This window comes from Gopherus flavomarginatus, chromosome 1 (genome assembly GCF_025201925.1).
Source record: "Gopherus flavomarginatus isolate rGopFla2 chromosome 1, rGopFla2.mat.asm, whole genome shotgun sequence".
In the NCBI taxonomy this organism is placed as follows: Eukaryota; Metazoa; Chordata; order Testudines; family Testudinidae; genus Gopherus; species Gopherus flavomarginatus.
This window is the reverse complement of record NC_066617.1, coordinates 322724952-322748631: the sequence shown is the minus strand read 5'-3', so window position 1 is coordinate 322748631 and position 23680 is coordinate 322724952. Positions and strand designations below refer to the sequence as shown.

General features: G+C 40.6%; 1 protein-coding gene and 1 long non-coding RNA gene across 2 annotated transcripts in view; one reads left to right on the top strand and one right to left on the bottom strand.

The window, feature by feature from the left end:
- Positions 1–4927: 4927 nt before the first annotated feature.
- RFC3 (replication factor C subunit 3) lies at positions 4928–22892 on the top strand. The gene is made up of 9 exons (XM_050937300.1): positions 4928–5205; positions 7782–7919; positions 9948–10015; positions 13404–13501; positions 15258–15439; positions 16028–16164; positions 16264–16362; positions 19708–19777; positions 22571–22892. The coding sequence occupies exons 1-9, from the start codon at positions 5119–5121 to the stop codon at positions 22760–22762; spliced, it is 1071 nt and encodes a 356-aa protein (XP_050793257.1). The 5' UTR covers positions 4928–5118; the 3' UTR covers positions 22763–22892.
- The window catches only part of LOC127043351 (uncharacterized), a 39006-nt gene continuing 26679 nt past the window's right edge, over positions 11354–23680 (bottom strand). Inside the window, exon 4 of the long non-coding RNA XR_007772214.1 lies at positions 11354–11448. This is a non-coding gene — a long non-coding RNA (uncharacterized LOC127043351). The remainder of the gene's footprint in view (positions 11449–23680) is intronic.

Below are 23680 nucleotides of genomic sequence, written 5' to 3'. Positions count from 1 at the left end.
GGTCGGATATAATTAGTTAGCTAATCATGTTACAATATGTTAGGATTGGTTAGGTAAATTTTAGTAGAATGATTGGTTAAGGTATAGCTAAGAATATTACTATATAAATTAGGGGCAAACAGGAAGTAAGTTGGGATTCAAAAATAAGGAAAAAGGAACTTGGATTTAAGCTTGCTGGAAGCTCATCCCAATAAACACCGAATTGTTTGCACCTTCGGACTTTGGGTATTGCTGCTCTCTATTCATGCAAGAAGGACCAGGGAAGTGGGAGAGTGAAGGAATAACCTCTCTAACAACTTTGTCCAGTTCTTTGGAATCCAGTGAATCAGTTTATCTCCAAACTCATCAATGAAGTTTATTGGCATACAATCAAACTACACTTCAGTTGATCAGGCTCAAGTGTAGGGAATGAGCACAGGGTATACCACACATCCAATGTATATAATCATGAATATGCTTATGTACACACTTTTACTTAATATTATTTATGATTGGTCTACTAATTTTTATAATCAATCCCTGTACAGATAATGAACTGTCCATGAGCTGCAAAGTATGTTAGTAAGCAAAGCTCCAGCAAGCTTATCATACATCACTCTTCTTACTATTTCATTATCTATTAATTACATGTTATTTATACGGTTGACAACTGTTTAATCACACAAACCCAAACACCTTGCCCTGCCCACTTCCCCACTCCTTCCCCAAGGCCCTGCCCCGCTCACTCCATCCCCTCTCCCTTCATCACTCACTCTTCCCCACCCTCACTCACTTTCACTAGGCTCGGACAGGGGACTGGAGTGCGGCAGGGGTCAGGGGTGTGGGCTCCGGCCAGGCAGCATTTACCTTGGGTGGCTCCCTGTTGGCGGCACAGTGGGGATAAGGCAGGCTTCCTTAGAAATCTCCCGGTTTGACTTCAGTAGCCTCTGGGAGATAGAGTCCAGTTCTGGGAGACTCCTGGTGAAACTGGGAGGGTTGGCAACCCTAGTTATTTACAAGGCCATTTATGAGTTTATTCTTTGTCCATTGTTAACCTCTAATTCCTTCTCCTTGCATTGTTTATCCAACATATACAACTTCAAGCATATGCTTAACGGCTTTGCAAAAGGATGGACTTTGTAATAGGGTCCTCAATGGGCCAAGGGGCCTAGTGTCCACTTGGTCATGAGGCAGTGATAGAGGAGCCTGGGTCCGCCCACTTCACCGGGCTCTGATCCAGAGCCCTTGGAGGATAAGCGGTGTTTGGCCTCGGGGTAGCGGTGGGCTCTGAGCTACCTTCCGTAGGTTGCTTCCTACCACTGCTTTTCTCCCTCCACTTCTGGTCACAGATAAAGAGAAAAGGAAAAGGAAACCAAACTACCAGCCACAGCTGGGTTCCACATACAGTTCTGTTCCTTCAGGGAGTCTTCTCCAGCCCCTTTGGCAGGTGCCTTTCAGGGCAGGGCTGCACTCCTCCTCCTTCTGATCAGGGCTGCTTGCTCCCTTTTCAACCCTGTCTCAGTTGGAGCATGCTCTGCAGGGTTGAAAGGGTGGGGCTGGCTGGGCCCAGTATAGTCTTTTAACTCCTTCCAGTGTGGGGTTTGTGTAACTCATCACAGACTTAAGCACATGCTTAAAATTAAGTACATGCTTAAGTGCTTTGCTGAATCAGGGTATGAATGCCACCATCTTCTTCTTAGGAAAGACTTTAATATAGTCCTAAAGAAGTTTGATAATGATCTGATCCTGCAAGGTGCTGAGAGCTGCTGAATCTCTTCAGTTCTCCTTGATTTCCGTGGGCATCACGCACACACAGCACCTCTCACATAGGACACATTATCTCCCAGGATTGAGCCCTAGATACTTAAGACTAACCTCATTCATAAAAGTTTTGTTTTCATGAGTACTTTCTGAAGCCTGAGGAATCTGTCAAAGCAGTATCTTTGCACTGGGAATAGTGAATAGATTTGGGACAACACTAACTGGTATTTCCGATGAGGAATTACTACAGAACTGTGGTGTTTAGATGTTGCTTGTTATTATTAGAACTGGGAGCACTGGCTGTTGGGAGTCTGAAAGAACAGGAAATAGGAAGGAGGGGGGAGGAGTTGAGGAGGCAGAGTGAGAGTTATAGAGGGTGCAACAGGAGCTTGGTAAAGAGGTTTCCACTTTAAAAATAAAGTCCTGTTCAAGTTTGTTAGTACCTTGCCTGGTTGATACAACAAGAATTTGCAATTATAAATCTGACATGACACTGACATATGCAAGAGAAATGGCACATTACTTAGAAATTATTAAAAAGTCAGGTAACTGATCAAAGGGCTCTGATAAATACTGCTATCCAAGAAAAGTGCATAAGCAAAACAAACATGCAAAGCCAAATCATAATGGAACTTGGTAAAAGCAGCAGGTAGTGATGTGTGATAGTGCCCCCACATGAGAATAACTGCTGAACCAAGAATGCAAACATGGAACATGGCACAAAATTGGTTACTTTGTAGGGCTGTGCATAACTAAAGGGACTGAAGAATAAAGCACTGTACAGGATACTGATGCATCTGTCTCCACAATCTCAGACTTCTGTAGTGACAATGCAGAAAAGCAGTGCAGGGTGAATTTTCTAATTCATAGCAAACTATGCAACTAGAACAGATTCAAGAATAAATATGATACACATAACTATTTTAGATGGATAAAACTATATTGCTGACCAATCCAAACAATCCCTGCCCCCACTTAGTTTAGATAGCTTTGGAGGAAAACTTAGATAACTAAGGTAGTGATTTAGGTGGTTGTGTAGATTGCAGCACTTTGAAGATGTGATGTGCTAGATAAGTGGATTTGGTAAACTATTAGCTGAATAACATATTTATCTAATTTTGTGTTATTTTTCACATAATGTATTTGATTTTTTTTCTTAATTATTCCCCCAGTTGATAGAACTACATGGATAATTTGGGGATATTCATGAATTTCTACAAATTTTATTACTTTAAAAAATATTATTTCCAAATGATTTTGTTGTCATTCATGAAGCTCTATTTATAAGTGTTGTGGTATAAGACGCTGCACAATTAGGGTGACCAAACAGCAAGTGTGAAAAATTGGGATGGGGTGGAGGTAATAGGTGCTTATATACAACAAAGCCCCGTATATCGGGACTGGCCCTATAAAATTGGGACATCTCGTCACCCTATGTACAATTGCTAAAGTAATTAATAATATAAATTTCTTTATTACTTTTGTCACAGATGAGGCCACACACCAAGACTGGGTTTACAGATTCAAGGGGTGAGATTGGGATTATAAGAGACTCATTGACTCATAATTATTCTGCAACACTGAGACTGGAGTGAAACAAAGAACCCAAGGACCATATGTTCCCTTTCCACAGAAAATTAGTTTCTTTCCTACTGGCCATCTGCAGAGGTCAAGAGATAGCATACATTCTTACTAGTCTAGTCACTGGCAGGAAGAAGTGAGCATGCCTCCCTGCAGGCTCCTTTTCTGTTTTATCCTTCCCCAGTTTTTTCCCATGCTGTTTCACTCTTCGGCTGTCCACCACCACCGGATCTAGTAGGCTGTCGCTGCCCACACATCTAGTGACTCTCACAGTCTTATTTCTTTCTTCTCTCTATCATCTGGGGAGACCAGCATGGGGTCACACACACACACCCAGCATTGCCAGCCCTGAGTTCAAAATTCATTAGTCAGCCTCAAAAATCATGAGATTATCTTACAATAACGTGATATTAATGTAAGCAGGGTCTGAATGAGCTCTCCCGTGACAGCTAGCTGGAGAGGGGAAAAGGCTTCAGGACGAGATTACAACTACACTGCATACAACTAATGAGAATAACAGTCACATATGGAATTGTGAAGCAGTTCATACCACAAACAAGTACATAATTCCAAAGATGGTGGATGCACAAGTACTATATTCTCAGTAGTAGGTGCTTCAAATGGATTTTGTGCTCTTAATATTTCCAGCACAAAACAAATGAAGTATATACTGCAGAGACAATGGGGTGGTTTTTAAAAATAGTGTTACATGGGAATGACTTGAATTTACCCAGAAATGGAAACCAATTGTGAATAATGGTAAGAGATTCATTGACCACTTTATGAAACAGCGAGAACATTTCCTGATACCTGCATAGTGCTAGATCTAGGTGGAGCTGCTGTGGGACATCAGGCTGTGGTAGTGGGTCAGGGCACTGGTTTGCAGGTGTTTTCCAGTTGTGATATGGAGGCACCATTTTGGAGGTGCGGCATGTTGTGCAGTGGTGCAGCATGCCATGCTGTAGTGTTGTGATATCACAGAACTGGGATGTTGTGTTGAAGTGCTGCAATTTGTCACATTGTGGGGCAACAGGGTGTTGTGCTGCATGAGCTTTTGTTGCGGTGCTGGGCCACTTTGAAGTACGGAGGGGCACTATGCTTGACAAGGCGTTATGCTGTGATGCTTGTAGGGCATTGTGGTAAGCTGGCACCGCACTGGGGTGGCACTGAGTGTCATGCTGCATAGTGATGCTGTGAGGTGCTGGGTTGCCTGGACTGCTGCAGGGCACGGTGCTGTTGGGCATTAGGTGCGCTAGCTGCTAGGAGACACAGTGTTGCACAGTGGTCGGGATTGAGATGAGATGACACGGTACCCGGCACATGATGCTAAGAGGAGTGTCACACAGTGGCGCTGTGAGGGCTTGGCCTGTCAGACGCAGCGTGAAATGGCGCCGGGCGTTATGCTGCGTTGCAGTGGGCTGGACAAGGCCCAGGCTGCAGGCAGGCCGGCTGCGGCGGTGGCTCAGGGCGTTGCGCGGCTGCGCTCTCGCGGCATTAGGACGCTGGCCGGGAGAGGGGGAAGGTCACCGAGCTGTGACATCTCCGGCTGCTGGGGGTGTGTCCTCCTGAGGGAAAGGCCGGGCGCTGGGCACGGAGCGAGCCCCCCCTCCCCTCCGAGCCCCTGGCGCCTTCGCTCTCCTCCCCCGCCCTCGCGGCCTGCGTGCGCGCGTTACGCTGGCTCCGCATGTCGGTTAGGTCTGTCCCGAGGCGGCCTCCGTAGTAAGGGCTGTTCTCGGCGGGGTTTGAGGGCCGAAGCGGCGCGCGCTTTTGAACCCCGCTCTGCCAGGGCCCGCAGCGATGAGTCTCTGGGCGGACAAGTACCGGCCCTGCGCCCTCGGCAGGGTGGATTATCACCGCGAGCAGGCGGCCCAGCTCCGCAACCTGGTGAGGGACCAGCCCCGCCCTCTGCCCCCCACCCCGGGCCGCGAGGGGAGCCCCTGCTACCCCCCCCCCCCCGATCGCTGCCCATTCCGGTAACAACCCCTCCCCCCCTTCTCTCTGGTACCGCCTCAGGACAGCGGCCCATCTGGTGCCACTGCCTCCTTGCTACCCGCATCTCCCCCTAGCCCTGTGCTGTCTCCTCGCCCCCCCCGCCCCCATCCCCCGGGGCAGCAGGGCGCGCGCTCTTTAAACAAAACAAATGCCTCCCCCACCCCCGTAGCACTGTCAGGGGTCTCCTGGGGCTGGGCCAGCACCACAGCTTTACTGGTGAGGGGCTGCAGTCCCCTAAGTGCTGGCTTAGAGTCTGGGTCTGTTGCCAGTCGCGCACGGCTGCCAACAGAGCAGACTCAGCCCTCTAGTTATTGGTGCTAAGTTCCTGCTTGCTTTGCTTAGGGAGGAGAATAAGGAGATGAAGTTTTGCAAACTCTCTTTGTGCATGTGACTTTGTTTTATTAAAGCAGGGGGTAGAGCTGCAGTTTGTGTTACATCTGTCTCAGGTAGCAGGATGGTAACATCACACCCACCTGCCCTTCAATACTGCATATTTATCTCTGTTACAATACAAAATGAAAAGTGCAATAACTGAATAAAAATAACAGTCTAGGAAGAAACTGTGCACTGTAATACAGTCACCCTATTGGAAATGTATATCCTGCCAATATGAAAACTGATAATGAGGAAATAATTTACTTACAGTCCAAATAGTATTTTCCTGGACCTCACTGTGACCATTCAATCCCTGCCACAAACAATAAATAGAACTCTTTTCATCTTCAGTGTGCTTTATAAACAATTAAATGTAACAGCTGATAGCCAGACTTAAAATGACACCTGTTCTTTGACCCAGGATGGCACCTTGCAGTGTTGTCCCACAGCAGTGTTAGCTCAAGGTATTACTGGAGTTTTGCCCAGCTTCCTTTCTACACACAAATATCTCTAGCTTGAGTTCTAACTGGCTTGTCTGATGTGGGTGATATGGGATGGGGATGGGTGTTTGATGTTCCTGTGCTTTAGTAATGCAGTGGGGATGAGCAGTGAGTTACAACTCATCAGATGTTTATCCAATGAAGCTACTAATCCAGTCAGCATTTTGCTGATCAAATTGCCCTGCTAGTTTGAGTGTTGTTTCACTGTGTGATCACTCTCAGGCTTGGTCTACGCTTAAGTTATGTCAGCATAGCTACACTGGTCCGAGATCTGGAAAAAATACCCATATCCCGGCCAACATAGTTATGCCAACAAAACCTCCAGTGTAGCTATGTTGGTGGAAGAGGGATTCTGTCAACATTCATAACATTGTTTGTGGAGGAGATGTTCCTACACTGACCTACTCCTGTAGGTGTAGGCTGCATCTACAGCACAGGGCTGTGTTCACATACCTATGCTGACATAGGCTCCGTAGTACTATAGACATACCCACATTGACCTAGGCTAGCAACTCATATGTAATAACTCAAACTAACTTGCAGTGAAGATAAGCCCTGACATGTAGGGGGGAAAAACTTTTCTCTTCTGTAGAATGCACTCCATGCAAAGGTTTGCAAGCATTTTACTTGTGTTATTGAATTAAGCCTCACACTATCACTATTACCATTAAGCAGATGGGAGAGGAAAGAGTCACAAAGAGATTTATTAGCATGATTTTCAGAAATGCAGAGCACCCATATCATACATTGACTTCTATGGAAGCTGTTGGCGTCCAGCACTTCTGAAACCATCAGATCATAAATGACTTGATCAAGGTCACAGGGATTAAGGTCAAAGATGGGAATAAAACCCCTGGGTACAAAACTGTTCAAGTCCCCAGATATCCTGAGTCTTATCCAGATTGTCTAACCCCTAGATTCACTCTTTGAATTCTGTACTTCTTGGTTTATCTAACTAAAACTAGCTTTGAAGCTAGGTTTTAGTGAAATATATATTTTAAACCGGCTACTGGTGCTCTCAGAAACAAAAACTGATTTTGTCATTTTAAAGAGACACTCAGATTAAAAATTATGCTTTTGTTTGAATATCTTTATATTGTTACAGGTAATACTCATAGTTTATTGTAGCTGAAAAAGAGCAGAGACACAGTTTTCTCTATTTTTAGTTTATTTTGTGGATAGTTTTGCTGTTTCCCTGTGTCAGTCTGTTTCTCATTTTGTGAGAGCTTTTCACTTAGCAACAAGCAGGATGGAAACATCTTTTTAAAAAGATGAAAGTGACTGTGTAACCACAAAAATTGGCAGAAGTCTCAGAAGCAAATGTAATACCTGAAAATACTTCAAACTTTCTCAAAAAAATCCAAAACAAAGCACCATCTTTAATTTTCAGAGGCACACAGCGTATGTGATGGAAGTATACCTGGAAGAAAGAAATTCAAAGAGCCACTAATTCTGGGCTATATTTTTAAATTGAATTACTGTAGAATTGTATGTGAAAAATTACTTTAGTAATGTAAGGAAAGTCCTCATCTGATGCAGTTTAATTTCCTAGCATAGGGGAAACATTAATTAGTTTTATTGCACTGTTTGCAGGTTCAGTGTGGTGACTTCCCTCATTTATTAGTGTATGGACCATCTGGAGCTGGAAAAAAGACCAGGATAATGTGTTTGTTAAGGGAGCTGTATGGTGCAGGAGTGGAGAAACTGAGAATTGAACATCAGAACATAACAGTAAGAAATTTATCATGTGCATTTTTTAAAGAAAATAATTGTGTATATATACATCCTCTCTTTCATATACTAGAATGCTGAGTATGTATTCCTATAGAGATGTCCACAATAGTAAAACGAAAGTCCAATTTAATTCCAAAATGTTCAGATTTCTTCACCTCGGTAGAAGGTTCAAGCTCACTTATAAAATTCGTCACTTGAACATTTTCCTCTGACCAAGTGAATTTTAGTTTCAGTCTCCCTCACACTTGCACTTTGTGGCCAGGCTGCACTGCAGGGTATGTTCTTAGCATTAAGTACTGAGGACCAGATTCTGATGTTGATTTCTTTCATGTTGCTTTTATTGGCATTACTGTAAATGTACTTGTGTATTTGAGATCAGAATTGGGCCCAGCGCTTGAATTTTTGCTTCAAGTTAACTCAAATCTATCAATTGAGAGTTAATCTATGTTGTGGCCCTTACTTATAAACCATTAATGTTATCTTTCTCCCATTTATGTTTGTCATAATTTGTTATCTAATCATTCCCATAGTGACAGTTTCAACAGGAGAAGAGATCTGTTTCAGTAATTAGCTGCCTGGGGAACAAGGCAGCCACTTGAAATCTGTTGTTTAAGATGCTGTGTTATCAATTAAAAGTCCTTACTGGGAAGGACAGAGTTTTAAGGGATGACTGGATCAGTCTAAGTACTTACTTGGGAAACCGATATTTGATAATAAAGATCTTGTCAATCTAGCAGACAAAGGTATAAGAAGATCCAGTGGCTGGAAATTGAAGCTAGAAACGTTCAGACTAGAAATAAGGCACAAATGTTTAACAATGAGGGTAATTAATCATGGGAACAACTTACCAGTGGTGGTTGTGGATTCTTCACCACTGGCAAATTTTAAATTGAGTGAACTCTAAAGCATGTCTTTTAGAAAAGCATTCAAACAGGAATTAATTCAGAGATTGTGGCCTATGTTATACAGAAGGTCATACTAGATGATCACAGTAGTCCTGACTACATAATAATGAATCTATGAATCAGCAAAATCATCAGAGGAACACTAACATTTCATAGTATTGTAAATAGAATTTCTCCCGTTATTTCTTTTTAATTCCTTCAGCAGTGGTCTGAATATCGTATTTGGTATGGTAGGTAGAGCATTATCGCTGATTCTGACATCTTATTATAAGATAGTTGTTCTTATTCATTGCTGTTACTTAAAGGAAATAATTTAGTAACCATTGCATCCATAGTATCCTTGCTTGACTACTCATTTCCTTCTGTGTTAGTACAGGGAACAGGCATATGACAGTGGAAACAAACTAGTGGAATGTTCTGGGTATTGGTGTGAGGAAAGGCGCACCATCCGCACTACTTTTTTGTGACTCAGTGAGAAAAGAGAAACAGATTGTGATGTTTATAGAGGAAAAAATCCATATCATTAGGCCTAGAAAAATCTTTTAATAAGTCACTTGATAATGAATCTCCTCCAATTCACCATAATAGGAAGAAATACACTTAAACACTGTTCTGTACAATGTATCCTGTTAGTGGCAGAAATATACCAGTTTGGATCCAAATTCAGAGGCAACATAAATGTTCATATAAATTATACCAGTAACAGATTTGTAATTACATACTGAGAGAAAGGAACTTCCTCCCATGTCCCCCTACTTCCCTCCAAAAATTCACGGAGAGGAAACCTTCCTGATGTCCAAAAACTATTTCTCTAAAATGACTGTTTGAAAGAGACAGCACGTTATCATGTCCAGAATCTCTATTAATTCTGATAGTAGATCAACTCTTGTAGTAAACAGCCATCATTATCTTTTTAGAGGTTTGGCCACATCCTAATCCTCCTGACCTCCAATCACATGGAGAGAAAGATGTATGAACCTGACCCCAAATCCAGGTCTTTTGTCGTAATGCTGCTGCTAAGCTACCAGATCTGCCAATTATAATTCTTCAAATCCAAAAATTGACTTTTTTATATTAAAATAAGATGCTTTGAAATCTAACTTTTTTATTTTCTAAACAGACACCCTCTAAAAAGAAAATTGAAATTAGCACCATTGCAAGCAATTATCATCTGGAAGTTAATCCAAGGTAAGTTCATAATAAAAAGAGTATTTAATTAGGATATTATACTTGAATGACCAAAAAGCCTTGTTTTCTAAGGATTCAACTTCTTACTCACGCAAGTAGTTCCTTTGAAGAAAACCTTTTGTTTTCCTAAATGTGCAGACCGGGTTTTTGAAATACATGATTTTGGATGAGGAAAAATTTGGATTTCCTATGTTCATTTAGTACAAGGGTCCCCAACGCGGTGCCTGCAGAAATTTGGCAGCGACGCCTCTCGATGACATCACTTGTTGGCGGCAAGTGGTGTCATCGAGAGGCGTCGCCGCCGAAAAGTCACAGAAATTCGGTGGTGACGCCTCTTGATGACGCCACTTGCCACCGACAAGTGACGTCATCGAGAGGCATCACCGCCAAAAAGCCGCAGAAATTCGGCGGCATTTCGGCAGATGCTCCACCACTGCTACGGTCCTTCGTCTGGTGCCTGCCAGACGAAAAGGTTGGGGATCACTGATTTAGTAGTTTGCTGTTTTACCAGCAGATTGTGCACAAAATGTGAGTGTTAGGTCTTACAAAGAAGTGGATCTGCAAATTCAGAGGTCAAGGCAATTTTGAAAACATGGCCCTGAATGATTTTTGTTTAGTTCCCCTTTAATAAGAATGCAAAAACTAATGTTTAAAATATGCGTGGTGTACAAAGTATTTTGTAATAAAAAAAGAAAAGCAAGGTGTGTTTCTGGTCTAAAATACGGAGAATTTTAGTGTTCCTCTGACGATTTTGCCAATTCATAGAGTTATGATTATATAGTCAGAAGGACTATTGTGATCATCTAGTCCAAACTCCTGTATAACACAGGTCCCAGGACTTCTGATAGTACAAGTTGACTTTCTCCTAATGTTTTAGAAACTACTTGTAGATATACAGAATTTAAATATTCTACTCCAAATGCAAATATGCTAAAATGTAGACTAACAACCTATTAAATGTATACAATACCAGTGTCTACTTTAGTGTTTTTTGGTTAGTATCAGTGTTCTTTACCCTTGTGCTTTATTGATAGGAGTTAAAACCTAACAGTTTGAATAATTACGTCTTGAATTGGACATATGTATCTTTCCATTTGTATGTACCTGAACAAACAACATATAAATCTGTGTTCTACTAATGTTCATGAATGTCAGTATCAGTACCACCTATAGAATTCTGATTGAATTATCACTCCATTTCAGTGAAGTAGTATGGTACATTTAAGTAATATGGAGCACAGTAAAAGGTCAGCGGAGAGAAAAGAACTTAAAGAAAAGGGGGTGGAAACATACAGGTGTTAAATCTATTATAAACGTTTGTTAAAGCGATTTTATTTCCTCCAAACTGTTATACAGATTTCATCTGTGACAATCAGGATGTTGCCTGCTGGTTACGTAACTTGCCATGGGCAGATGCTGTTAAATGGAGTCCCCTGTATGGAGAAGGAGAAAACAGAACATATGCTTGAATTATAACTCTGCTTTGCCTAACATCTTCACACTGAAATGTTTGAAACAGTAAAATAATGTCAAGCTTAGCCTACCCCTTCGCCCACTAAATTATTAACCAGACTCTCTCTTATAGCAGAGAGGTGCCTATATTAAAATAACTAGCTTAATCACTAAGAACCTTCGAAAACTGAGTCATTAGTTAAATTTTTTATTCCTGCACTAAATTTTCTGTATGAGATATTGATGAAGCCTATTGATACTAAACCTGTTAGAACATAAGATTTTTCTCATTGAAAGTGCCTTTTGTCCTGAAAACTCTTGAAAGACCTAAAGAACCTTGGGACAACTGATCATTCTGTCAGCTGTCAAACCACTGATATATCTGTGATGACACACATACATCATTTCAAGGAGTAGCAACTCTATCATCTTAAAATCACACTTAAATGCCAAAACATGCAAATTAAGATGTCACATGGAGTCAAATTTGATTCATAACTTGCATATTAAGTGATGAAAAACTTCCATTGTGAAATTTGGATGTCCCCAGTTCCAAAGAAAAAGCTAGTTTTAAAATGAAAATCACTTTTTTATTGGTTGTAGCCACAGAGGTAGGCTTTTTAAATGTATTGCATCTGTGAGTCACTGAAAGTGTATGGCCCTGGGAAGCCTCTGTACTTCATCTTACTTAGTCGTGATATTAGTTCTATCACTTGTTGTTTGGCACCCAGGTTGGGAATCCATACATTCTTTGGACTTACCACTGAATGTTGCATGGCATTTGGATCAACCGCTCAGTTATGCGGTCAGAAGGGTCTAAAAAGCCATTGCAGAGAATGCACGGTTTTCTTCTGTAAGAACACTAAGTTTTTTGGTTGTGGGGGAGAGTTGGCTTCAGTCCTACAGCTGAAATAGCCGTCCGTGACAGTGGTGACACTGGTGAACTTCCCATTGCTGGAGAATCCATTTTTCCTACATTAAGATGTAGGAGAAAATCCATTTTTCTCCTACATCTTAATGCTTTGTGAGTTTCCCCTCTCCTTGTAATGACACCCCTGAAGGGTACATCTCCGGGGTGACTGAACTTGGGACCTTTGGATCTAAAAGCATCCAGTAGCTTGAAGCCAGTAGCAGAATCGTAAGCTCCTATGGGTGGTGTAGCAGCTAGATGAGGACAGAGAGCCACACTTTTAGTGTGGGTTACATTGAAATAATTTAGAAAATAAACATGCCCACAAATTCTGCTATAAGAGGCAAATCATCACACAGGGTAAAAAGAGAAGGGGCTACCTTCTTATAACAATTTCAGAGAAAAAGAAAACAGGCAATGTTGGGGGCTGAGGAGGCATGCTTCAGAAACTGTCAAGCTGACACTAAACCTGCAAGTTCTTTGAACAAGATTTCCACTTATAACTCTAGCCCTTTCCATGGGCACATGGAGGACTTCATAATGCTGGAATCAGTGTTTGTATTCAGTGAAAGCCATGTGTCCTACTGGCTGATTTAGAATTTTTGCCAAAGACAAAAAAGCCTTTTAGAAAGTTGAGAAGCAAGAAATACTGTATTTCTATTGCTGGTAAGAAGAGATGTTAAAAGCTGATTTCTCATACCGTTACATTACAAACATAATTTGCTGCAGTTCTTAACTGGTCTCCCTCCTCACATACATATAAAATGCAAGTCTATGCAGGGTATGAGTTTCAAAACATTAGGACAATAGCTTGTCAATAGCCACTTAATGTACATATTAAAGATTAAATGAATTCGAAACTCAGTCCATCTTGTGTTCTTTATTTAAAAAGCTACATTTTGGGCTTTTAAAAAAATAACTGCTTCAGTTGCTACGTAGAAGAATGTACTGTAGATATGGCCTGGGCACTTTTAAAAGAAATAAGTGTTACAACAAAATCAATTGTTATCTGAACTCTTTGTACAGTGATGCAGGAAACAGTGACCGTGTGGTAATTCAGGAGCTGTTGAAGACAGTAGCACAATCCCAACAGCTTGAGACAAGTACTCAAAGAGATTTTAAAGGTTAGTAAAACAGGTTAAACGTGGGCCAAAACTTTGGAGGAGAAAAACCTCTGTGACTGTTTTGACCGGGTCTGAAGATGTACTTAAGAAGTAAACATGTCTCTTCCGCCTTGTATCTTCACCAGTTGCCTCAGACATTTCTCTCTTTATGGCATTAGTTTGTATTTGACAGTGAAGAGTATTTCTGTGATTGTAGCAAAAGATGTTGACGTCGCATAGATGCAGCTCTTGATTTGCTTATTGTTACGGTGAGCCTCATATCAGCCTTCCCAAAACTTGGTCACTTTTCATGCTTCTTTGTCAGAGACTGGTGGTCATTATGGATGTATGTATGATGGTTGATAGACAGCCCATCAGTAGCAGCCTATTTCATGTGGCATTGATAGCAGAGGGAAATGAAGCAGGACTGAGTGTCCTTCATATATATTTGTCACTTTCAGTTTCTTTATGCTGTCCAACTCTGTATGAAGTGTTCAGTGCAGAAGCACTTCATACATGGAAGAACTACAGAGGGAAAGTGACTGCTAATCTAAAAGATACCAGTTTTCCTCTTCACTGTTTCCAAATATAATTTACTGAAACCAAGAAACCCCAAAACCAGAGATAAATGCAAAAAGAAAAATCAAACAAACCCAAGAAAGATGAGAGAAAACAGTAGAGTAGAAATAATATACTAGTGGTTCTAGCTTTGATATGCCATACCATTTTCTTAACAGTTCTCAGGGAAACATTAAATTTGAGCTTTTACCAAACTTTAGCAATCTGCTGCAATCCAGTAAAATATGCCCACTAACTGCTTTGAAACATCTTTGGATAAACATGCAGAGCAATGTGCATAAATGGCCTCCAGCGTTCAGCACAAGGGGTTTTCTACTTCCTCCACTCATTACATTAAAATAGGAGTTTGTAATCAAAGAAGTGTACTGATAAACTATTCGCTTTAATACTTCCTTACACCGGTGGTCCCCAACCTTTTCATCTGGCAGGCGCCAGACAAAGGACCGTGGTGGCAGTGGAGCACCCGCCGAAATGCCGTCGAATTTCTGCTGCATTTCGGCGGCGATGCCTCTCGATGATGTCGCTTGTCGGCGGCAAGTGACGTCATCGAGAGGCGTCGCCAAATTTCTGCAGCGTTTCGGCGGTGACACCTCTCGATGATGTCACTTGCTGCCAACAAGTGATGTCATGGAGAGGCGTCACTGCCAAAACGCCGCAGAAATTCAGCGGCATTTCGGCGGATGCTCCACCGCCGGCCAGGATGCGGCTGAATTTAGATGTCCCCACATGCGCCGCGTTGGGGACCTCTGCCTTACACCATAGGTTCTCAGAAAATTCAGCTGCAACCCTTTCTTAAAATTCTTGAGAAAACACTGCTAGTTACTGTATTAGCCATAGTATAAGCAGTACAGTGACTGCCTTGGCCTTCAAACCTAATTTGATTATTTGCATCACAGTAGCACCTACAGTCCTTGCCTTGAAGAGAGCAAAATGTAAATAGGCAAGACTGATGAAGAGTAGGAGTTAAACAGATGTAGAAGGTGAAGTGGCTTGATCAAGGTATCTCCTCATTTCAGTGACAGCTGAAAAAAGAACCCAGTTCTTCTCCCAGCACATTGTCCATGGGACCACATTGCATCTTGCTTGCTGTGCGCCTTGCTTCATTATCTTCCTAAAACTTAAACAAAAAATTACTTTTCAATTTACTGTGAAACTCTTCTAATAAAGATAATTTAAGCTTTTTTTTTCCCTCTGGCAGTGGTGCTGCTGACAGAAGTTGATAAACTTACTAAAGACGCTCAGCATGCGTTGCGAAGAACCATGGAAAAGTATATGGCCACCTGCAGACTGATCCTGTGTTGCAATTCCATTTCAAAAATCATTGCACCTATTCAAAGCAGATGTCTGGCAGTGCGAGTTCCTGCTCCCAGTATTGAAGATGTAGGTTTGGAAGCAAAAATGAGCCTCCAGTAGAAACTTCATCAGCCAATTTTTACTGTGTATATGTAAAGTATATTACAGAAAATGACCTGTCTCTGTCTGTAGTCCAGGACTTGCCTTTGATCAGTATGCACAATATCCATTGAGTGGGCAAACTAGAGCTGCTCCCTTATACCTGGCTGACCTCTGCAAAAAAGCAGTGGCTGTTCTAGAGATGCTTAAGCCTGAAAACAGTCTTTGGGCTATGAACTGTTTCACTAAAGAGAGACAAGATGGATGAGCTAGTATCTTTTCTTGGACCTTATCCACCTTGTCTCTCTAATATCCAGGGACTGACGGCTACAACTACAATGCCTATGTTAGTTCTACAGATGCTCCCTGGGTTACGCAAACCTGACTTACAGAAATCTGGACTTACGGAAAAAATTCCGTAAGTTCCGTAAGGGATTTTTTTTTTTTTTTGCACGTATTTGTTGGAGATACTTTCCCAACTTACGCAAAATTCAACTTATGCAAGGCATTCTGGAACGGAGTGCTTGCGTAAGTCAGGAAGCTTCTGTATCATCATGGTACATCTTTTCCATCTAGATCTGTCATGTGTTGTCCAGTGTGTGCAAGAAGGAGGGGCTGACTCTTCCTCACGATCTGGCTCGTAGGCTAGCAGAAAAGTCTGGCAGGAATCTTCGGAAGGCACTTCTTATGTGTGAGGCTTGCAGAGTCCAGCAGTAAGTCACTGGAGAAACTAATGTAGGTTACTCTTTGTAGAAAAATACACATTTGCTCTAAGCTTGTTGCTAAAATATGAGAGATTACTTGTTGTGCAGGTATCCTTTCACTTCAGATCAGGACATCCCTGAGACAGACTGGGAGGTATATCTGAGAGAGACTGCAAGTGCTATTGTCAGTCAGCAGACTCCCCAGAGGTACGTGGAACTATTTGCTTCTAACTGTAAACTATTAGGTTATCAGAGTTGTTTTATATTAAATGTTTTGTGGCATTTTAATAGCTTTGTACTGGATTGCCTGTGCTTTGCATCCAAAGTAAATGGGTTTAAAGCCTACAGGAAATTACTAGTTTCTGAAATCTAATCTAGCCAAGTTAGCCTCTGTCACAGAATAAGTAAGCAGGACATACTGTTATGCTGTGATTGTGCTGAATGTATATATCCATTATAAACACAGACCAGGTACCCTGGAGTTTCGTAGCATTAGTCTGAATTTGGAAGCCAGTTCTGGTCTGTTTTGCTCTAAATGATAAAGTGGTAAACAAGCTAAAAGTTACTTACCTCGTGGTATTTAAATCATGACTGAGCTTTGTAGCTTTGTAGGGGAAAAGTATTCTGATAATTTGCCCACAGGCATATAAGATTTCAAAATTGAGTTAGACAATAAAGTTGTCCTAGTTTCTGGATGTGGTCTCATTTTTTAGTTAAAGTGAAATAAAACATTGTTGCTACTGTGATTTATCTAACATAATTTCTCTGTATTTTCCTTATTCTCTTTTGGATTATTGGGCCAGTGTTTCAAATTGTTCTGACCCTCACTTGGTCTTATGCTCCATTCAGTTTGTCCTCTACTTAGTATGCATTAAAATGCCACTACCAGTGGCAGTCTGAAAACATCTAGTGCTGCCTGATGTTGCTTTGTCTATGAATGTTTTGTTTCCTAGTCTCCCTTCAAGTCAATAGATAGTATCATGATGGAGCCAGAAAGCATCTTTACTTGAGCCATTAACACACGCCTCAAGTTCTGGAGTGTGCTTTACTTCCTTTGGCTTGTTTTAAATAAGTTGGTGGGTAAAACCCATATTCTACCACTGCAGTGTTGTAGGACAATGACAGTATTTCCATTAACTGCAATATAGTCTGAAAGGCTGGAAGGCCTGGTAGCTAAAAGATGTTTTGATCATATACCTGTACTATTGTGTATTTGATACTGATGTGAAATTTTAGATGCCGTCACTGACACAGGGTACTCTCCTTTTCCCCCCATAACTTTATACAAGCATTGAGTCATCTATAAGATTTAAACTGGTATATTGCAATAATGAGCCAATTATTTTTCTTTCATCAAGCCATTGTGTGGAGTCAAAGCATTGAAACCATATGAATGGTGGAAGCCATATAGCCTGGGGAATCTGGCACTGATCTATTAAATAGCAGTTTCTAGCATACAGATGTGATTTTTCTGTGTATTGTCTGTAAAGATCCAAAAACATTTACCTCTTCAAATCTGTCATCTCTAAGGCAAGTTTTTCTTCAGACATAAGCAACAAAGATTGTCTTTTGTTGCTGAGAGTTCCAGCATATAATTTTCTACTTCTTTGCAAAGTATCAAACCAGATCTTCTCCTTGAAAAATTTGACACTTCAGTTACCTTGGCAATTAAATCTATCACCAAATGCAATGTATCCACAAATTTTTGTATGTTAATCTTCTTCAGAATGTCTCTAATTTGGGCTGCATCATCACCGGCTCAATTTCTGTAATTTGTACCAAATTATGATTTTCAAACATCATCTCGGTGCTCTGGCTTGCGTAGTAACCTAGCCTACATGGTGAAAATCATCAACTGCAGACATATTAATGAATCCACCAGCAAGCACAATAACAAAAAGTGGTAACTGGATCCTTTGTGGCTCCCTTTGAGTTGGATACATGCAATTAAAGTTTGGTTTTTTTTTCAATAGTATTGGCTCACTGGGGATTACAGAAGAAATGAGTTGAATAATGGAATTGTAGATACTTGTTTTTGGCTTTGCTTGATCTAGAATCATTTCAGTGTGTGTGTGTGTGTATCTATCTGTCTAGTGAGGCAGCATGGTAGATGTGATTTTTAGTGGCTGAACAGCTCTTTGTAACATTGTATCAGGTGACAAACTGGCTTATTCACAGCACTTCTATTTCCAGCTGAAAATGATGGAGGTGGTTGTTTTTTCCATAGTACTAAGAAAATTTCCTCTTTAACTGTGAAGAGCAGTAGCGTTGGCACTAGTTTTCTGTTGCTCTGGTGCATTTATGGTCACAGGAAACAACTGCCCATTTTTTAAATATATAGTGCTGGCAGAAATACAATTGCACTATTTTGAAGCCCTAATGGGAGGCATGCTCCCTATGATTCCATTTAAACTCGAGTGTCTAGCCTTCTCCCTGCACCTCATTTAACTTGCCTAAATTAATGTATTCCGTTTTATCTGTGTATTTTTTTTTTTAAATTCACATCTGTAAGTTGTTGGAACATAGAGACCAATGGAAAACTTCCTCCAAGCCCTCCCTAAAATCTTCGGAGAAGAATCCTTTCTTTTTTTTCTTTTTTATGGTGTAATTTTTAAGGAAGAAAGCTCTTGTGTTGTCGCCTAAGAGTCTGACTCATAAGTTAGATATCCACAGTAATTGGAATGGAGTCACAACTATATTTAAAAAAAAAAAACAAAAAAAAATTCACAAGGCTGAGAACACACACAAGTGACATAAAGGTAAAAATAACAGATGCCAAGGCACTGTAACTGTTGTAAGATCAAATTGTCCCTAATACATTTTCTTTGAAAAGGACAAGCTGCTTCTGTCATTTCCTCTACCTGTTCACATTCCTCTTCCCCCTTTTGTAGCTTTTTCCCCCTCTGTGATCTGTATCATTGCTGTATGATGGGGGGGAACAGCAATCACCCACAGTAAGTGCTAACACTTCTGGGTATCAGACTTCGGATAAGATAGGACAAAGTGGCTATCACTTTGTTATTGAGGCAGTTATTGCCAGAGGTGAATTTGGTGGGAATTAATCACTGGTGATTCTTCAGTAATGTGGGCAAGATGACTGAAAGGTATAAACCAGCAACATAAAAATGAATCCTGATTTCTAATCATTTTGTGGCAACTTCTCATTGAACTTGGACAAAAGTCACATTAAGAGGATTTTTTTGTTTTTTTTTTTTAAGGGGGGGTTGGGGGAGCAAGAACAGCTCGTTCTGGAGCCTTGTATCTTCCAGATTCAGCCTGAGCATGTCATAACTACTGTCCAAAACTTGTTTATCAACACCCTCCTCACTTCTGAGTTATGTAACGTGCATGTTGAGACTGACTTTACATCATGGGAGTACTGCAGGTTGCTTAATATTAGAGGAAGGTTTCAGGCTAAGGGAACTTAATTATGCTTGGCAGTCCGTGTCTGGGGTTTCAATAACATTGTTTAATAATAGAACAAATGTTTTTTAGAAATATAAAATAGGCTTGGTGGACATTACTGTAATACTCGTGATTTCATTCCAACAGGTTACTTGAAGTTCGTGGACGGCTTTATGAACTCTTAACCCACTGCATTCCTCCTGAGATAATAATGAAGGTAATTTAACTCCTCGGCACTTACTCTGTTCACCTCAACCAGAGCTAGGAGAATCCAAACTTGGGGCAAAAGGATTAAAATTATATTTTTAAAAGTTTTCAGGATCATCAAAGGGACTGCTCAAGTGCTTAAAGTTAAGCATGTTCATAAGTGTTTGCAAGATCAGGGGGCCAAGATTTTATGCTTTGTTTTGGAAAATATCTAGCACAAGGCATGGTTCAACTGTAATCTAAATAATTTATCAGTAACAATTAGGTCCACCTTTTACAAGACGCAGATCAGATTGTCTGTGAGTCAGAATTCTTTGGTACTCTATCTAGTTCAAATCCTTTTATTTAACAAATGTTTTTAGTTGCATAATGTCTGTGTGCCCAAGCTAGTGACAGCTTGATTGCCTTTGTTAGATTGAATTATCCAAGTTTTGGGGACTGGGTGAGTGGGTTTAAAGCTGGACTAATTCAGAATGCTGAGTGTGTTTACTTAGTTTACAAGGCAATCTGCATTTTGCTCAGCTGAACACAACAAAAAATACAGGACTCTTTTACTTTACCTGGTAGTTGCATGCTCGAAGGCATCCCTGTGTTTTTTGAATTGCTGGCAGCTGATATGCTATTGATTATGGGGTGTTATTGAGGAAGCTCCATAATTCATGGTGGTCTTGCCACAGCATTTTAGAGGTGGCAGCCACCAGCTCACAACAAAGACTGAGGAACATCTACAGGGTCAGCATTGAAACACCTGGACTTGCCCTGGAGGATAGGGTCCCAGCCTATATGGTACATGGATGGTTGTCTGAAATAGCAAAGGTAAAAGACTGAAATGGGAGGCAAGGGACATTTTTTATTGGGAAAGAGGGAGGTAACATCTTATTAAAACAAGATCATTCTTTGAGTACCAACGGTATGCTCAGAGCTGAGAAAACATATTGGAAGACATGGTCCCTGCTTCCAAAGAGCTCGCTGTCTAAAACAGAGGCAGACATTAAATCTAAACAGATGTAATACACAGGTTGGGAATCAACTTCAAGAGTGAGTGCTTTTTTGTAAGTGTCAATGGTATTGAAAGGCCTCATGAAGGAAGTGTGACATTTTAAGGAAGGGACAGTCGTTCAAGCATAGAAGTTGCTATGGGAGATGGAAACAAATGGAGCAACCAAGCAGGAGTTGTGGATTGTAGACAGCATGAAAGGATACTGGAGGAAATGAAGGCAGAGTTGAGATTAAAGATATCTGGAAAATGTAACAGCAGCATTAACCTCTATTTCTAGTGACAAAACACAGCTCTGATTAAATTATGGTAAAATCCTTGACATGTCAACTGACTTGTGTTCCTGACGTATTCTGTTCAGTTATGCTTTTCCTTGTTCTTTTTGCCCTACTGTGGGTAGATGCCACTGAGAGCTTGAGTTGTCTTGCTGTGCAAGTGCTCTCTGTGTTAAAGATAAATTCAAATACCTGTTATTAACGTGTTTTGAAGACACCAATATTTGACAGTGTCCTTAAGCCCTTAACTAACTCTTAGTACGGAGTCCACCTGTAGATGTGTTGGTGCTCACTGACCTTGTCTCTTACACTTTTTATTGCATTAGAGCTGCTTCTGCAATGGCTTTAGCCCTATCTTCCTCAAATATAAAATTTTAATATCAAGACCTTTGTAGTTTTTGAGGTAACCTATTGCCGTTGTCTCTCTCATGGGTTTTTTTTTTTTTTTAAGTAGTCATTCTGTTGGGATGAGCTTTACATCCATTCCTGATGAATGCTATTCAGATTCACTTCCCTTGTCAAATGAAGAATCCTCAAGGCTATACACTTACTTGCAGTTTCCAATGACATCAGTAGGGGGTGCGCAGTTTGTTAATCTATTGTTATTGTTAGTGAGGTAGAAATTGTTCAGTTGCATCGTTGTCACCTGATTTTATAGGATGAGGAATTTATTCTGAGAGAGAAGTTTCTGGAAAGACAATGTTCCACAGGTGTTTATGCAATTCAAAGTTAGTTCTATTGGACAGATGATGAGATAGCTCTTGAAAACTTCTGCTCTGCTGGATCACTGAGTGAGTTCAAAATCATGATGTTACTTGCTCAGCTATTTCTAGGAAACTGATGGTGTTGATTAATAGCATAGCCAGTTGATTTTGGTTACAGTTATGGTTCAGTATTAAAAATGTTCAAGATCAAATAACCAAGCTCAGACAATTTATTGTTTACAAACAAAACAGTATGATACAGGAAAGAAAGTTAATACACCACCAGTCCTTCCGGGACTTCTGTTTTTGCAGCATGTTCAATTCAGCTTACAAGGAAGGCATGTTCGCAAAATACACCGCTGTACTACGTCTATATATAATGGGGTTATTCACAAGCTAAAAGTCTCTAACATCATCTAAGATTCCACCCATCAATTTCAACTTGTTTTCTGGTACCATCGCATACACCTTTTCTTTTTGTTTTGGATACAGCATTTTAGGTACTAATAGGCATGAAGGCACCCCCTGAACTTGTACCTAGGGCAGAGCACTAACGTATCTTGTCTTTGATTGGTTTCCTATTTTCTAATCCCAAAGCTGACTGAATTCAGCTTTGCAAGGTTTTGTAGGGTACTTGACTTGGGTGAACAGAATTGTGGGAAGAACATAATATATTCAGTTAACATAATTTCCCAATACCTATACATATACCACGTGTAATACTAGTGAATGTCGTATATGCCATGCCTAACAATAGTATCTGCCATGCTACCCTGCTTTTGAAATAGTTCATCCTTTTTAAAAACTGCCATATGTTTCTCTTCTAGGGCCTTTTGTCAGAACTTCTAAATAATTGTGATGGGCAACTAAAAGGAGAGGTTGCACAGATGGCAGCCTTCTATGAGCACCGACTACAACTGGGCAGCAAAGCCATTTATCATCTTGAAGCATTTGTGGCAAAGTTTATGGCACTTTATAAGAAGTTTATGGAAGATGGACTAGAAGACATGATGTTCTAAGACATCACTGAACTTACATACTATAATATATGTCACAACATTGAAAGTTCTGCTGATAACATAGTCTACTCCTATGAGACTTATGTTGTACAAGCTATAGGTCAAAGTCAATAAAATCTCATTTACTTCATTACATTATGATCATTGCATTTGGTAATAATAGCCAAATAAGAGCAGAACTTTGTTTATTCTGAACACTAAGTCTTCAAGGGAGCCTAGTTGTCTTTAGCTAACTAGAAAGCATGTAAGCTTTCCAGAAAGACAGTAATAGACTTTGGGGATATCTGTCAAGATCACATTCTAAGCTCAGCAGTATTCAGTCTAGCCAGTACCTGGCTTACAGAGAGAAATCCAGGTGCTCCATGAAATGAAGTTGTTTTTTTCCAGTGTCCAAGGATAGTGCATAGGTGCATACTCTCAGAAGACCCTCAAAGATGTTATCTGAAAATGTACTGTAAAAAGGCCTTATGGGGGGATCCCATGTATGCTGTCCCTTAATAGCTCCATATGTAGTTTTTGTCAGTTTATAAATTAAGAGGTGGCTTTTCTAACTGTCACATCTGCAAAACTTATCCTCGGATCTGAAAATCCAGTTGGATTCTTTCCTCATGTGCCATCACCAGTAATAAAGATGTTGGTGGTTAAACTATGATTCCATTGGGATTGCAGAAATGTAACTGGGAGCATAACTTGGCTTGCAGCATCTCTTTTGTTGGTAATACATGAGCTGGAGCTGAAGCCAATTAAAGGATTCATTTTTTTTATTGCAGTTGGCTTTATGTAAGGATTTATGTGAAGCTAGACTTTCAGGTCCCACACTCAGTTTACTGGGCTGGAAAATTTGATAACAGTCAGTGAGAGAGAAATAAAAAATCCCACAATGCCATTTCTTCAGTTCTTTTTCAGAATAGAAGCATG

What these genes read in the sequence shown, in the direction of transcription:
- RFC3 (XM_050937300.1), top strand. Translation starts at nt 5,119, where the DNA reads ATGAGTCTCTGGGCGGACAAGTACCGGCCCTGCGCCCTCGGCAGGGTG. An exon ending in CATCTGGAAGTTAATCCAAG is followed by an intron (nt 10,016 to 13,403) that starts GTAAGTTCATAA and finishes CTCTTTGTACAG; the next exon opens with TGATGCAGGAAACAGTGACC. An exon ending in TACTCAAAGAGATTTTAAAG is followed by an intron (nt 13,502 to 15,257) that starts GTTAGTAAAACA and finishes TCCCTCTGGCAG; the next exon opens with TGGTGCTGCTGACAGAAGTT.